Source organism: Saccopteryx leptura, chromosome 4, assembly GCF_036850995.1.
Source record: "Saccopteryx leptura isolate mSacLep1 chromosome 4, mSacLep1_pri_phased_curated, whole genome shotgun sequence".
Classification (NCBI taxonomy): domain Eukaryota; kingdom Metazoa; phylum Chordata; class Mammalia; order Chiroptera; family Emballonuridae; genus Saccopteryx; species Saccopteryx leptura.
Window position 1 is genome coordinate 205,168,898 of NC_089506.1, and position 16,703 is coordinate 205,185,600.

General features: G+C 55.1%; 1 protein-coding gene across 8 annotated transcripts in view; it reads right to left on the minus strand.

Annotated features, from left to right (window-relative positions):
* The window catches only part of CLEC16A (C-type lectin domain containing 16A), a 221,537-nt gene continuing 204,834 nt past the window's right edge, over positions 1–16,703 (minus strand). For 4 of the 8 annotated variants that reach the window (XM_066382613.1, XM_066382612.1, XM_066382611.1 and 1 more), the window contains 2 exons: positions 13,386–13,547; positions 1–3,409 (listed from right to left, as the gene is read on the minus strand). In XM_066382613.1, the coding sequence (XP_066238710.1) occupies positions 3,057–3,409; positions 13,386–13,547 (515 nt within the window). In that variant the 3' untranslated portion in view covers positions 1–3,056. Of the gene's footprint in view, positions 3,410–6,662; positions 6,787–7,194; positions 7,321–13,385; positions 13,548–16,703 lie in introns of all 8 variants that reach the window. The other 4 variants (XM_066382610.1, XM_066382609.1, XM_066382608.1 and 1 more) reach the window with 2 other exon arrangements.

Consider the following 16,703-nt stretch of genomic DNA (forward strand, 5'->3'; position numbering starts at 1 on the left):
TTCTGGTAACTCTCTTTTATTGCCAAGTACCAATTTACAAGGAAGTTCCAGTTTTCATTTCCACCCTGGTGTGTAGTACCCATGAAGCGTGAGTCACGCTTAGCAGGTACTTCCCTGGAACGGTCTCTCATCCCAGAAGCATGAGTTTCCTAACCCTGCTCCTTGGGACGGACCAGAATTATTTACATATTTGCAGCTCAGAGGAACATTAGGAACCCTTACAGTTTATGCCCAGTGTCAACATGACTACATGAAATATTTCTTATTTATTGCATCTAGAAAAGATCAGAATCAGTTCACTGCGTGCCTTTTTTTTTTAAACAGTGCATCGTGAGACCTTAAGAGAAATCTCGTGTATGTCTGCAAAGGGCGCATTTCTTTACTCACCCGTCAGTGACTGTTAATGCCAGTGTTTTGGTGGAAGACCCCCCTGCCCCTGCCCTCGCTGGGATGCGGGCTTCTGCCCCACCTTCTCACTGTGGCTGGTCCCCTGCTCCTCCCTGGGGAGCTCCTTGCACTTGCCCAGGCTGACCTTTGGGGGGAGAGGCCCCCTCATGCACTCAAATCGGAAAGGACATGTGCTTCTCCACAGCAACTTCCAAAGCTGAGGTCTGGGGGGCTCATGGGGTCAACCCTGTCCCTGACCTGACAAACCCAAGGAGCCCAGCGTGACTTGGGAAGGGTGAGACAATCCCAGCCCTGCCTTCTGTAGGGATGTGGAGATGGGGGGATGGCTGAGGCTGCACCCAGAGATCTGAATCCAAGGACCCTCGGGTAAGAGGGTCCCCCCATCCCACTCTGGGCTCTCCAAGAATTCCTTGTTCCACCTCTCTCTGCTCAACCCGAGACCCAGCACTCTCTGTAGATGGGCTGGCCTGGAAGTGCCCCTGCTGTGAAGTTTGCAGGGTTCTATTGAAAACACAGCTGTGTCCACTATTGTCAGAACGGCTAAGACCTGTAAGATGTGACCTTCATCAGAGGCAAGACCCTGCCTGCCTCCTCGGGACCCCAGACCTTCCGGCACAAGGACACGTGCCCTTCTCTGCATCAGGGTGTCTGGAGCCCCTGGTGAAAGCAGTGCCCACCTACACACCTAAAGGTGTCCTGCCTGCCTGGTGAGCTGCTGGCTGGCTGTGGACCCAGTCTGCACTTTTCCTTAGGTAGCCCATGGAGGCTGGGCTGTATGTGGCTCCACAGCCTGGGCAATGCTGCCACAGGTCCTTGGGGCATGCTGTCTCCCCTGCACAAGACCTTCTCCTTCAGTGCTTGGAGGCCACGAAATCGACTGGAACCACTGGATTTTGGACAGCAGGCTGGTGGTCCTGGGTCCACTGGCATGGGCTTGTTGCTCACAATAATGCCACTGGCCTGGGAAGTCACTTGCCTTGCTATTTCTGCTTCCCCAGAGTCATCTGAAACTCTGGGGTTGGCCTGGCTCTCTATTCAAGTAGAAGGAGATCAAGCAGGACGCACGGCTAGCTGCGGGGGAGGCAGGGCCCCCACCCCTCATGGCACCCCCTTTCTCCCCACGAACTGCCCTTCCCCTCATCCTGTCCCACTTGGTTCTGCTCATGGTGGTGACTTGTCCGTCTTGCTGGGGCCCCAGAATCTTGGCCTAACTGGGTCTTTTCCTTGTTGGAGATTGGTGGTGGGCACAGCCACCCAGAAGACTTCTGATGACGGGAGGGCCCTGCGCCCACAGGCACCCCCCTCCTCCGCAGGCCCTGCTGGGACAGCTGGGTGGAGGGAGGGGCGGCTGTGAGCGCTGGGAGCGTCTCCTGAGGCCACCCAGTGCCTGGGCGCCCGGCAGCCCCGGGGGACACCTGGGGAGAGGTGTGAAAGGTCTTGGCACAGACCAGGGGGAAGGGAGGGTGGCCTGGCTGTGCCAGGCAGGAAGGAACACTTGGGCTGCTTTACTGGATCCGGAGGACAACTAGCCCCACACCCCCTGCCCAACAGGAGAAGGGACTGGGGGTTTCACTTTAACAACAAGCAGCATCTCCGCAGCAGCAGCAGCAGCAGACAGGGAGAGCATGCACACAGAATCGAGCGGCAGGCGACCTGGAGGACGGCTTCCGTGGCCTTTGCTTCCCATCGCAGCCTCTGGGGCCGGGGTTTCCGTGCGTCCAGATGATTCTCTCTCAGACACACAGAGAGGCAACAACTGAAGGTGACGCTGGAAATCTGTCCTGTTTGCTTCAGTCCAGAGTGGAGGCCGGGTCCCGGGCCAGAGCTGACGGCACCGCCCCTTCCGTGGGGACAGCTTCCAGGTAACAGGTGGTCCCCTGGCCACACGGCAGGGACGCCGGGCCCTCTCTGCTCTGTGTGTACCTGAGAATGCACGTATCTCCCTTATTTTGTTTAAAAAATACTCAGACTTTCGAGGAAGGTACTTCATCATTCCACAGGCTTGCTGAGTGAGGGAGTAATAAAGAAATAAGAACCATTTAAGAAAACGGAGAACACCAGACAGAGAACTCTAAACCAAAACACTGGGAAGTTCAAGGGAAAACGAAAATAAAATCCTAACAGTCATCTTACACTTACGTGACATAAAACCTTAGCACTGAGGATTTTTTATAAAAAAAATAGATGCTTTTAAAATAAATGCTTTTCGCCTGCTGCCAAAAGCGGAAAATAAATACCCAAAGGAGATGTTTATCGAAGTTCGCTTTTCCACATACTTCTATTTAAAGCGACCTCGTCGGATACTTCCGTGCACACAGGGGACAGTACAGAGGAGCTGTGAGCCGGGAGGGCGGGCCGACGAGGGAGCAGTGCTGGGGGCCCTGCCCCCCCACCCCAGGCTGTGTGGCTCAGACCAGGAACCCAATCTCCTTCCCGAGCTGCCTCAGTCCTCTGTGTTTGCTGGTGTGTCTGCACCGGTCCCAGCCGCTCTCGAAGTGCAAAGTGAGAGGACCTCCAGGGGAGTCACGGAGCACATGGGTGGGCGGTGAGATGGTCACTGTGGATGCTCCCCACGTGGCCGTGGAGTCAGTGGCACTGGGTCCCAACCAGCGGGGCCACACGCACAGGAGAGGCGGCTTAGCGCCGACTCAGCGCTCAGCGGGGCCTGCCGGCTCCAGCACAGCCTCCTCGCTTGGGGCCACTGTGCCCTCTGCGGCCAGTGCGGGTGGCGGGGGGATGCCTGCGAGGCTACGGAGGCTGTGGGGGTCGACCGGTGGGACGAGGGTCAGTGACTCCACGCTCAGGCTGTCGGCCGTGTCCTCGCAGAGCAGGGAGATGGTGGGCTGCTGGGCTGGGATGAGGCTGGGGGACAGGCTGGCTGTCTCCGGGTCCGCACTCCTGGCCAGGCTCTTGCTGGGCCTGGCCTCTGCTTCCGCTGCGTTGACAATCACCACCTGGTCGGAAAGGTTAGGCTGAGGCTGTTCCATAGGCACGGGGTCATCTGGATGGGAGGAAGGACAAAGCGACACTTAGCTCTGAGATATCCTGCTCCCACGACACCCTCTGCTCCCCAGCTTGAACAAAGGCCCAGGGAAATCTGGGTGGCAGATGGCAGTGCGGAGGGAACAGCTTGCTCCCTTCCTCCTTTTGAGGGCCCAGATGCTGGTAAGTCCAATCTGATAGGCCTGGGAGAAGTCTGTCAGGGCCCAGGGCTACCCTCACTGGTGCTGCGAGGGAAAAAAGACAGACTTGTGCAGAAATCGAGGAGTGGATTATGGAAGCCCATTCCTGGGCACCGGGACCTGGCCCAGGTGGGCTGTGTGTGTACACAAGTCCTGGCCCACCTGCCTGATAAATGCACGTTCAGGGAGGAAATGGGTTTGGGTGTACTTATTACTTCGTGCCATCTCCAGAGTCTCCTTTGGTGACATTTACCCAAGAGGAAACTCACTACAATATTAAAAAAAAAAATAAAAATTAAAAAAGGAATTCTAGAGAAGTTTTTATCTTGCAAAACTAAACCCAAACCTCAGACTGGTTTGTCTCCTGTTCCTTCTCTAAGTGCTGAGTTAGCACTCAAAAAGGGACTGTATCACCCGGAACATTCCTGTCCCCACAGGGAGAAACCAAGTCAGGAGGAAGGCGGGGAAGCTCTGTCTGATACAGCTATTCTGAGCAGCAATTTCTTTTTTTTTTTTGGGGGGGGTGCTTTCCAGTAACGAATTTGCCTGGACAGAAACAGCAGTTGTGACTGGAGTGCATTGTGGGAAACATCTCCTAGGGATGCCACATGCCAGTAATTTGAAAGCATTGATAAGAAGGCTGTGGGCATCACACTGGGAAAGCAAATTCATATTTGTACGGATCGTGGGGCTGCCGAGCTATCGGCCGGAGGTGCCGACGACACCATGCGGAGCTACAAGTCTAAACGCTCTTTGGGAGTATGGTAGACGTTCTTTTGTCCAATGTGATTCCAGCTGGGTTTTTTTTCTCTCTCTTGTGTTAGGCCAAAACAAAACAGCACTGCCAACTGAACACATAGCAAAGAAATGAAAAAAACAAGAGCAAAATAAAACTAAAGGGCACACGAAGAATGGGACACAGGAGAGAGGGGATGGGGCCCCCATCGTGGAGAGAAAGTGCAAGCGGCAGATCGAGTCTCCCAAAGTCCATGTCAGCATTTCTTCCCGCAAGTCTCTCAGGCGAGATGAGCACTACACATTTCTTTATAAGGCCTTAAAAAAAAATTTTTTTTTTTAAAGTGAGATAAGGCCAGAGAAAACCACTGTGTGGGACTTTGGGCCTGTCCTCTTTCCTGGAGGGTGGCAGTGGGCACCGTGAGCACTAGTGGAAAAAGTGATTCAAGCAGGGTGTGATTCTGAGCCCAGAATGCTGAACACTCCACACGCACTCTGGTTTCTCTGAATTTCTACCACTCTGCTCCACTCACTAAAGGATGGCTGGGGCGATGGGCTGGTCTCGACGCCCAGGCTCAGGTTCTGACCCAGCACCTCCTGTCCATCGTCCGTCAGGATGAGCAGCTCTCTGACGGGGGCTCGCCTGCCTCCTGTGAGCATGCGCACGTCTGCCAGCTTTGTACATATGAATACACACGTGAGCTGAGCTGCTGACAGGGCAGTTTAGAAATGACTAATTCTCCAAATGGCACTGTTGTGCCATCTGGAGACAGAGCTGCAACTTCTGCATAGGAGTTCCCTGGGCTCATCTGCATTTGCATGCAGATACACAAAAAAGTGGGCGAACCTTTCTTTATCCCTAATGGGGTTTTTGGTGATGAGAGTCATCAAGGGTGTGAAAAAGTTGCCATCAAATATAATAAAAAGCAAACAAACTGACAAATACCATATACACTAAACTGGTCTTTTCTTTAGAAAAAGAACCAAGAATTTTATTAAAAGGGATGGGGTTTTTCCCCATAAAAAGAGCCTCTATTTTTTTTAATAAGAAAAAATAATCTTCTCTTACCCATTACCCATAACACTGTCTTACTTTTATTTATTTTTACATTATTATTAATTTTTAAACTAAGAAATGCTTCTGAAATGTTATCTTCATATTTATCCATCCGGGGAGGGGGATTTTGCCAGGTTTTTGCCAAGGGAAAATTACCCAGCACGGACACATTTCCTGGACAAGTGCCGAGCTCCAGAGGTTACTGCAGCTGGTGTTTCTGAGGTCTGAGGCCACAAGGTAGGGCCTGGCTCAGGAAATGAGGGATCTGGAGAACATTCTGGCTGCCTGGCCAGGGGCAGGGAGGACGACTGGAGGCCAGAGTGGGAAACCCCGGATGTCCAGGTTTCCATCAGGGATGCTCGGCCTCCCTATGGCTCTGCCCCAGGCTGACCATCAGCCCCCTGCCAGCTCCCTCAGAAGTTGATCTTTGGCTTTGGGGCAGGGGCTCAGCTGACCCTTGTCAAGTGAGTTAAAATTTCCAGTAAATTTGTGGGTTTGATGTGTTCAGTCTGGAATCGGTGGGCCTGAGTGATGTGGGGGAGAAGAGCAGAGCACAGCACAGCACAGCACAGCAAGCCAGAGGGCAAAGCTCAGAGGAAACAGCTTTGACATGCAAAAGAAGGCAGGAGGCTCGTGACTGGTAAGCGTGGCTGCCAAGTGGGAGGGCAGCGTCGGCCACCCTGAGAAGCACCCAGGGAGACGGCAGCAGCGACGGCCCAACCTCGCCGCCGTACGGGGCACCAAACCCAAGAGGGGGGTTGACAGAGGGACGTCCAGCAGGCTGTTTGTGACTTCTGGCCTTTGGCTGGAATGTGACCGAGTCTATCACATAGCTTTGAGGAAGACCATGGAAAAAAGGGGGAAAAAGCTGCCCTCTTGGTTGCTTTTTGCAAATTCTACCCCCCAACTCTGTGGCCTAAACTGGGGGTGTCCTGCAAGGGCTTGGCTAGAAAAGCCGCCTCTCGCTCAGGGCCTGTGCTGAGCCCGACGCTGGCCTGCCTGGTATTTCAGAGCACGAGAGCATGTCTGGGCTGCCCTGGTCTGGCTCGGGAGGGCTCAGAGCCAGGAGGTTTGATCCACGGATGACATGAGGCCACAAAGGGGACGGGAGATCCAGGACCAGGGCAAGCTGAGGAAACGCCCACTTTGAGGATGGCTCTCAGGTCACGACCTGGTGTCCTCCAAGGCCCAGCCTGGCCCAGCTTGCCCTGCAGAGCCTGCTGACCGGAGCGACGCAGCGTGACGAGGGGGCACCGTGGGGGCTGCCAGAGGAGACCTGCCTGAGTGGGCTGTGCCAGAGTTGCCGTGACAGCTGCCGTTCGGAGCACTAAACCCAGTGTCCGCCGTGACTGTCGGCCTCCGACAGGCTGAACACTCGCCGGCGTCCTTTCCTGCCACTCCTGACTAGAGGGAAACACAGCGACAGATCATAGATAGCCTTTAACAACAGGACAGAGAAAGGTGACATGGAGGGGTACAGAGCAGAGACGAACGCTAAGCATCGATGACGACACGGGGTGAGGGGCAGTGGGGGCAGTGCCCCAGCGGGTGCTGTGACAGCTGGGGTGTGGGGTGCAGCCCCCAGGCAGGTAAGATGCCCCCTACTCTGTCCCTCCAGGAAGAGGGACAGCTAAGAACCAAATTGTTCGCTCATGGGACTCAATCCGGTTAAAGACAGCAAAGGTTTGGTCCTGTTGGGAAGGAGACAAGAGCGGTCATCGGCGACCCCTGGTCTCGGTGAGAGACCTTAGGGGCTAGAAGAACAAAACTGCCCGTCAGCTTTCGAAGCAAACCACCAGTTAAGATACAAACCCTGCATCCCCAGGAGACTCGGAGCAGGGAAGGCTGTGTGGTTGGGGGATCGGAGCCAAACCAGCTGGTGAAACAAGCAGATTTCTGACCCAACTGACGAGGCTGACGGTTCCTGGTGTCGCCACCCTAGAGTCAACAGTGGAGCTCTGCGAGGTCCGGGAACGCCTCGGTGGGCGGGCGCTCTGAGACTTCCTCCCCAGCCACGGGGGGCCACTCTGCAGGCGGTGCGCTGGTGGTCTGCACCTCTGAAAACCCAGGCTGGACCCCGGAAGGAAGACCTGAGACCCGGGGCCAAGTGGCCGGGGGGGGGGGGGTTTCTAACTGGCTGAAACGAAAATGTTAGGAGCACCTCACTGGGGAGGAAGGGACTGTCATCTCTGAGACAAACCTGGGACCACGGCAAAGCTTAAAATTAAGGCCAGAGAATACAAGGTGCAGGTATCAGGTGCCACTAAACTATAAGCTTAAAAATGGTTAAAACGGTACATTTTATGCTATATATTTTTTACTCCAATTTTTAAAAAATGCCACAGAGAAAGCTGGGGCGAAGACACCTCTTACTTGGGTTTCTGTCCTTAAAAGTCCTGCCCGACTGTGGTGACCGTGATCGGCGGCACTCAGGTCAGTCTCGGGCTGCCTGGCTCTACGCTGGCCTCAATGGGACCGTGTCCTGGCACGAATGAAGGCTGTATGTTTAGACAGTGAGCTCGGGAAGCAGGTGAGGATGGGGAGGGAGGACCAGGTTCCAGACAGGGACCAAATCTTCCTTCTTTCTGTGAACCTTGGGACACCTTGGCCACAGCTCCTAATTCCATCGGGCCTTAAGCACAGACATTGGAAAGAGCAGGCTGGCCTTCATTTTTTTAACAAAGGATTTTCCTTTCTCCTCAAAGCAGCCTGCTCAGAACCAGGGTGACATGCGGCAGATCCGGAGGCGGGAGGCACACGTGGCTGCCAAGGACCCAGTGCAGGTCGCAGAGCTCTCATCTGAGGACATGTTGTTCTTACCAGAATCCTCATGCACAGTGTATGTGTGTGTGCGCAACTGTGTGCAAAAGCATGTGTGAGTGCATCTGCATGTGTGTATGTGTTTGTATCTGTCATCATGTGCGTGCACAGACATAAGTCAAAGTATTTCTAAAAAATTCCTGCTGGTCCTACATTTGGTTCCAAAATTGGGTTTATTCTCTATTTCCCGCCATATGTTCCCTGCAATTTCAGCTTCTCGAAACCATAAATGTTTAAGGAAAAAATACGCTGAGGCCAACCCTGTAATTTTCTCATTGGGAACACGCTGAGGCCCATCAGCTTAGCCCCGCTGGGCGAGGGGGCGGTGCGAGGCCCGGTTCCTGGACGCCTCCCCATGCAGGGCGCCCAGCTCTGCCCAGCAGGACGTGGGGAACTCGAAGCACTTTCTTTTAAAAATTTTTTCCATTGATATGTGGGGGGTGGGGTGGGCAGGAAGCGGGGAAAGAGAAGCATCGAGTTGTTCCACTTAGTTGTTCCATTTAGCTGTGTACTCACTGATTGCTTCTCCTATGTGTCCTCAGCAGGCATTGAACCCGCAACCTCTGGAGCACCAGACTGAAGCTTATCTACCACGCCACCCAGCCAAGGGTCCAAGTGCTTTCTTTAAAATAGACAGTGGGAATAGGTCAACTCATATACTGGGTATTAGAACCAGACAGTCAAGTCCCCTCCTCACACCTTTAACAGGCATATAATTGAAGATGAAAATAAAACCCCTAATCCCAACTCTTTTTGGTTGGTTACTCTGGTTACCAGGGGATTCAGTTTTGACCGTTCCTTCAGTTGGGGCATCTCTTGGACCTAATTTGAGGGTCAGTACTTGGTTAAAAAGCCACTCACAGCATTTATAACCTGTTCCTGGTGGACAAAGGTGATTCAGAGCAGGTGCTCCCAGCACAGAGGGTGTCTGGGCAGCTGGAAGTCCAGTGCGGTGACCCCTCTGCAGAGGATCCCCTCCCCTAGCTGTGAGGGGCCCTCTGCCGGTGCTGAGCCATAGGCTTCTACCCTTTGGGGCATGGGGATAATTTCTCAAAACCATGCCACCCTGGTCTATTCTTAGAAGGGCAGAATTTACAGGTAGACCGCAGGGAGATGGGAAAAGGAACTGACCCGCCTCATGCCAGATTCCAGCTCTCCCTGTGTGAGACCCAGAGACCGCCTTCCTCTGGGAGCCCTGGCCCAGCTAACCCTCACCTTGCGACTTCCGTCCCCGGGGCCACCTCCTCTGGGAGCCGCGGGTCCCTCCTGCAGCTGTTCTGTGCAGTCAGAGCCCCTGCACATCTGCTTTGTCACGGTCTGTACCTGGACACTTATCTGGTGTGGTTGTCTGAGGGACCCGGGCTCCCCTGCTAGCCTGTGTGTTCTATGCTCTGTTAACCTGTTCCTCTAGTGCCCACACACAGCGGGGACTCAGTAAACACTGTATGTTTAGAAAAAGTTAACAGAGTGCAGGTGGGGCCCCAGGGCTGAGGCAGAAAAGACGCAGATGAGCCCCCAGGAGGCTGAGGGCTGGGTGTGGGCCGGCTGTGGAGGGACCTACTGACAGCAGGTCTGACAGCACAGAACCTGTCGCTCATACCGAAGGCCCCATGGCAAGCCTAGAAAGTCTGCATTTGGGATAAACCTGTCCTCTTTCAAACTCGGGGAGAAATGTACAGTACCCTGGGCTGGAGAGAAAGTGGAGGTGAAAACACAGTCGGGTGTCAGGATGTTTCATGCCCTCATTTGGGCTGACAGAAATGTGGCTGTCTGGGGTCCACTTTGCTGCTGATTTGGGGGGACTGCCAGGCTTCCTCCCACGGGGGCTGCCTAGCCCAGCCTTTGCGGTCTGGGGTGTGCAGTCACCTGGGTCTCTCTGGATGGGCCGTGGCTTTTCATTTGGGCTCTAGAGCAACCGTGCACATTGGAAGGAGAGATGTGTGCACCTCACAAGCTGTTCCCAGCCTGGGAACCCGAACCTGGGCCTGAGCCTCTGCGGCACACCTTGGAGGTATCGCAGACTGACCGAGGAACTCACTGGGGTTCCGCTGGGCTTTGCAGTCCCAAGGCTAGGGTTCACATCCGGGCCCTCCGCTCACCCGGCCCACCATCTCGGCCAAGCGGCATGACCTTCCTGGGCCTGTGTTCTCAACTGTACAATGTGAGGTGTCTGTGAAGTGCCTCTGAGCACAGTGCCTGCCAGGCAGGGACCCAGTTTTGGGAGGAGCAGCTGCTGGGACACCATGCAGCAGTGTACACCTAGAAGGCCGTGCAGGAGGGGACGTGCCATGCTGATTGCTCAAATGGTGTGAGGGTCACCCCTGGCTTTATGGATCTTCTTGTATAATTCTAGGTTTCAAAACCGCGGAAAACTGGCCTGTCTTGTCCCCTGGTGGATGGCATCTCTCGTGTGCTTCCTCTACCAAACACCTGACCGAGCAAAGTGTAGCTTCAATTGCCAAGAAGCCCGTGGAGTTTGCTAATTCCAGCTGCAGAGGCCCTGGCAGCTGCTCTCCCCACTGGGGACTTCTTGGACTTGGAGGCTCTGGAAACAGGACTGAGAATGCTTCTGATTCAGCACTGTGCCCTCAGAAACCACTTTGAGGACAAGTGGCCCCTTGGCTGGGCTGCGGGGAGAGGCCCTCTCCAGCTCCCCCCACCCCCGCCCGGCTGGCCCTCTAAGGATGCCGCCTCCAGTAGACTGTGGCCAAGCCCTGCGGGTGGAGAGTCTGCTGAGCAGGCAACACAGGCCCAGCCTTTCCAAATCAGAAGCCTGAACCCCGCCACCACTCCAGGCCAATGTCAAACCAGGAAAGTGGCCAAAGGGCACCCTTCCCAGTAAAACCTTCCTCCCTTCTTCCGTCCTTGGCTTCCCATCTAGCACGGCTCGATAAGATACCAGGCAGATGCTGGAACCATCTGGGCAGACCTGGCCCCACAGGGAACATGGAAACCCCATGTGCTGGCGTCTGGATGGACCTGGGAGGCCGAGGGCTGGCCTGGAAGTTTGGCATCGAGAGTCAAGTGAAAGTGGTCCTCCCAAGACCCGCTGCTCCAGCTTGTGGACCTGGGGACGGAGCTGGCTCCTGTGGCTGGAACCCATGGCCGCGAACTGCTCATGCGCTCTCTTTCTAGGGATCAACAGTTGGGTCTTTGGTTAAGAGGCAGAAGCTGCTCGACAGGCTGGCCCTTCACCAGGAGGTGAGTTATTTCAGTGTCTGCAGAGATTCGGACAGGCAGGCTGGGCCTCAGGCTTTTACTGTCAGGCAGCATAAAAAATGGAGACTCGCACACTGGCCTCCGCGGGCCTGCTGAGGACGCGTCGAACGGGAGCAGACACCCAGGGGGGCCTGACCATCAGTTATCGACTGGAACTGCCCGGCTACTGACAGCCAGGCTAACAGCTCCTGCATCTCTGAGACAAGAAGACACGTCGTTGGCACTGTGCAGGGGGTGGTGGGGGTAGGGATGGCGGGGCTGAGGCAGGCCAAGAGAAAAGAAGTGGTGCCCTGTGGACCCTGAGCCACCAGGGCGGGTGCAGAGCCGAAGCCCCAGAGGCCACACTCGGGAACACCTGCACACACGGCCCAGTTTTGATAACGCGGCTCTTCGCTGGTTTCAGTTTTAGGCAAAGAATTATATGGCTCATTTGTTCACTTAACTGTTCGCTATGCATCCTTGAAAATGAAAAAAAAATAAAATAAAAAAATGGCATACCTAACTATATCAGGATGAGCCCTTTCATCCAAAATGTCACTTTAAGTATGCATGTGGTTGGGTTCACAGGACACAGACAGAAACGTGCACATGCAGGCGCACAAAACGTGCACACAAGCACACCAACACACACCCTGCACTAGGGCCCCCAGAGCTAGCCTGAGACCAGGCTGCAGGGAAGGCTCAGGGATGTTCTTGGCTTTAGAAGGACACTCTGTCTCAATTTCCCAGCTATGAGCCTGGGAATGGCAGCGGCAACTGCTTGGATATGCAGCCAACCTTCAACAAGGCTCAGAAATAGCTCAGAGAGGGCGGCCATCTCACCCCAGCTGGGGCAGAGGAGCAGGTGCCGAGTGGAAGAGGGTCTGAGTGAGGTGGCTTGAGGGTGACCTTGCTGCCTGGCCTGGTGAATGTTAACAGGAGACGGAGGTAATGGATGCTGGTGGGGGGAGGGGTGCGGGCAGGCCGAGGTGCCCTGAGCTGCAGGCGCGAAGACCACCCTGGCTTAACCCTTTGCTAGGGAACGCAGAAACAAAAACCTCCAGAGCGAGGGTGGGCCCCCAAGGAGATCTCCGGAGCTGGGGACAGTGGCCGGGGGCCTCGATTTCCCCGGCACATCGCTTTTGTCATAACTCATTGGTCCATGGATCCCGATGGGACCTTGCAGGAACAGCAAAGGACTCTAAGGGTCCCCAAATGAGGGTGTCCCAGAGTCACCAGGGCCCAGCAGACCCACGAGGTCACGACACCGGGTGTGAAGCATCACCCCCTCTCAAGGCCCTGGCTGCTGCCCCAGCACGAGCTCTGCCCTGGCTGCCCTCTGGGGTCACGTTCAGGAACTACGCCTGGTGCCTCTCCCGCGGCTGTGCGCAGCGCAGCCAGGCGCTCAGGTGCGAGGCTACGCAGCTGAGAACATGTCCTAGTCCCAGGCTCCCTGCTCACAGGGTCTCTGGGTGACACTGGTGTAACTTACAGGAGGGCAAGATATGACTCTAGCACATCCTGACAGACTCTCAAAAGGGCAGCAGGTGCACCCATGGTCATAGATGACTGCATCAAACATTTATAGACAAAAATGGTACGTTATGGAGGAAAAAAATTAGCAGGAACATGATTCATCAGGGTCCAAACAATCGCATCTGGGAGTCCCCTTCTTGAAACACCTAAGACTTTGGAGGTGAAGAGGGGGCAGACTTAGGCTCGACCTGCTGATTTTCCATCCCCTCCAGCTCTGTGGCCAGGGAAGGCCTCTCGGGGGACCAGCCTGCGAAAGGAACAATTCCTGCCCTGCAGGGAGCCAAACCAGCCAGCCTGTGGGCAGCATCACGTTAGTGCGAACACAGAACCTCCTTGAGTGGCCGTGTCCCCAAACAAGGTGGTGAGGAGGAGCTGGATATCAGAGGTCCTGGAGTGGAAGAGCCACAGGTTCCCCAAAGGCCCCCCGCACTGTGTCAGTTGGCCAATACCTGAAGGGCTCTGGGCAACAGAGGGGGTGGACGATGAGCTGGCACCTCCTGAGTCACAGTGGCTGCTGCTCCCGCTGCCGCTGGGGCTCCCACTGGCAGGTGGCGATGGCGAGGACAGGGACGGCGAGCTGTGCTGGTTTATGCACTGGGCCACGGCAAAGCCTGGAAGACAAGGGGGTGAGTGACGTGAGCAAGCAGGAGGAAACCAGCCACCTGCCCCAACTGTGTGTGGGAGCCTGCAAGGCAAGCCCCCACCTCGAAAGCAGGGCTGGGGCCTTACCTTAGAGACCATACTAACAAACCCAAACCCAAACCCAAACCCAGCTCCTTCAGGGGCTGGATCCGCGCCACATCATTGGGAGAAGGAGGTTTACCAGTCACGGGACTGACCTGGACACATTTTGAAGGTGTTTCAAGGGAAAGGGAGCAGTCAGCCGTAGAGCCTCGGGCAGGGCTGTAAACCCGAGTGCCTGCTGCTGGCTCGGCGGCATGGGGCTGTGCCCCTGGAGGGGACGCCAGCGCGGAGCTTTAGTGGCATCCTGGAGAAGTTCCCACAGGGATGAGGGACATCCTCATGGCAAAATTGCAGGGCCTCTGCTAATGTGCCCGAGTGTGCCAAAGGCAGGGCGCCGGATCCAAGCTCGGAAGCCACGCTGGGCGGACAGGGAGAGTCCCCAAGATGACCCCTGCAGAGAGTCTGCTCTGCCTGGCAGGCGGAATGAAGGCTCTGGCGGGAAGCTGCCCAGCACAGGCATGTGCCACAAAAGGACATTTCGGCCAGTGATGGCAGTCCCATAAGATCATAAGGAGCTGAGAAATTCCTGTCACCTAGCGACATCATAGCTGTCATAGTGCAATGCACTTAATACTCAGAGTGTGTGGTGAGGCTGGTGTAAACAAAGCTACTGTGCTGTTGTTCGTTGCATAAATTATTCACAATACAAAATACTCGATACTGATAATAAACTGTTACTGGTTTATGTACTTGCTATATATCTTTAAGTTATTTTAGAGTGTACTCTACTTATATTATATAAAACAAGCCTGCGTAGCTGTGTTTACCTTGTCTCTTCACCGTGTCATCTCCTGTGCTCAAGCTGCTGTCGTGTTGTGCACGGTAACGTGCTGTACGGGCTTATACAACCTAGGTCTGTGTACGTGCACGCTACGTATGATGTTTGCCCAGTGATGAAATTGCCCAACGACACATTTCTCAGAACAGATCCTGTTGTGAAGTGGTGTACAGCCTCACATGGCCTTCGGGCAACCCTGGGTCTGGAGATGGATCAACACACTCTGGGGTCTGTGGCCTGCCCAGCACAGGAGAGTGGATGGGCCCTGCGATGTGGAGACACTCAGTCTCGGGCACACCCTGTGCCACCACGCAGAAACCCTGGAACGTGTGCCCAGTGTCATCTCCCAACTGCTAGCTGGGGGTGTCCCCAACTTCTCATCACCCCGCTGTAATGGGGACACAATGAGAAAGCGTTCATCAGACTCCTGCACAGGGCGTGGCACGTGGGGAGAGCAGGGTGTTCTTTACAATGAAAGGAGGCCATTCTGCATGGACCCGCCCAGAAGCCCCTCTTCCAGTGGGCACGTGCTTTCTGCAGACCGTGACATCTGTCCTTCTTACAGCTGCTTTTCTAAAGGGCCATAACTTCTGAGTTTATCCACTAGATACATAAAAGCTCCCATGGAACAAACGCCTCATGAGATCCCGGGGGCCTGTTCAGACCTCGGTGGTTCCAGCTTCACCCCAGGAGCTGGACGGGACCGCCATCTAAGTGCTGTCGGACCCCACTGCTTTGGCTCCGTAGTGCAGAAGCAGCACCAAGTCGGGGAGGGCCAAGGGGCCACGCCCTCCCTCCAGTTGTGGTGGTGGGGGATCCCCATCCTCCCGGCCAGTCACATCAAAGCTCTCCACTCACAGTGGCCTGGTGACGGGTAAATAAAGTGTTTTACAGGCACAGCCATCGTCCTTTGCTTACATGTTGCCTCTGGCTGCTTTTGAGCTCTGTCAGCAGCACTAAGTAGCTGCCCCAGGAACCACCGCGGCCTGCAAAGCCTGGAATATTTTACTCTCTGGTCCTCCACAGAGCCTGGCAGAGGATGGAGCAGGGGCTCTGGCACCAGCAAAGCCTGGGTTCTAGTCCCGATCTGCTCACTCACCAGCTATGGGGCCTGGGCGAGACTGCACTTCCCTGAGCCTCCTCCCTTCACCCATCAGTGGGTGGGCACAGGTCCTGGCTAGGGGCTCTTCACAAGTGGGACCCCATACCTGGTCATCACAGAGGGGCCATTTTGTACTAATGTTTGTGTGAAGTTATTTTTGTCTAAGGATCAGATTTTTAAAAGCCCAGCCTCTATTTATATCCCCAGCCAGGCCCTCCTGGTGTGGGGAGACGAAATGGCAGACAAATGTGAGGCCTGGTGGGAGCGTGGGGGAGTACATTCACCGACCCCTCTTTTGTAGAGGACAATACTCCCTGCCCCCACCTGTGGGCAGAGGTCTGCTTACCAAGAGAAGAGCAGAAAGAGGCACTATGTGATATTCTGTGTGTGGTGGTGGTGGTGGTGGTGGTGGGGGGCTCGGATGAACTAATTCTGGGTGGTGGTGGTGGGGGGGGCTCGGATGAACTAATTCTGTGTGGTGGTGGTGGGGGGGCTCGGATGAACTAATTCTGTGTGGTGGTGGTGGTGTTGGGGGGGCTCGGATGAACTAATTCTGTGTGGTGGTGGTGGTGGTGGTGGCTCGGATGAACTAATTCTGGGTGGTGGTGGTGGGGGGGGCTCGGATGAACTAATTCTGTGTGGTGGTGGTGGTGGGGGGGCTCGGATGAACTAATTCTGGGTGGTGGTGGTGTTGGGGGGGCTCGGATGAACTAATTCTGTGTGGTGGTGGGGGGGGGCTCGGATGAACTAATTCTGTGTGGTGGTGGTGGTGGTGGGGGGGGGCTCGGATGAACTATGACAAATACAGACAGATCCAAACGCCAGTCAGGAAGGTCCCCAGGGGCAACCAGCCACAGCCCCACAGAACCAGCTTTATCGCTGCTTACTTCTTAATCACACGAAGTGGTAAACCCCCAAGTTCACCAGCTGTTTACTTGCTTGAAGATGAATCGCCCCTCAACAAATCAAAATGTCAAGATGGCTTTTCCTAGGCTGCGTATTCATCAGAGCAATGAGCAGAGGGCCTGCGAGTGTGGGAACTGAGTTAGGACTAAGCCTCCTAGCCCCTGACAACGCCTGAGCCCGAAAGGATGAATGATGGGGCTGTCACCAAGCTGGTCTCTCACCCCTTCTCTTAAGACA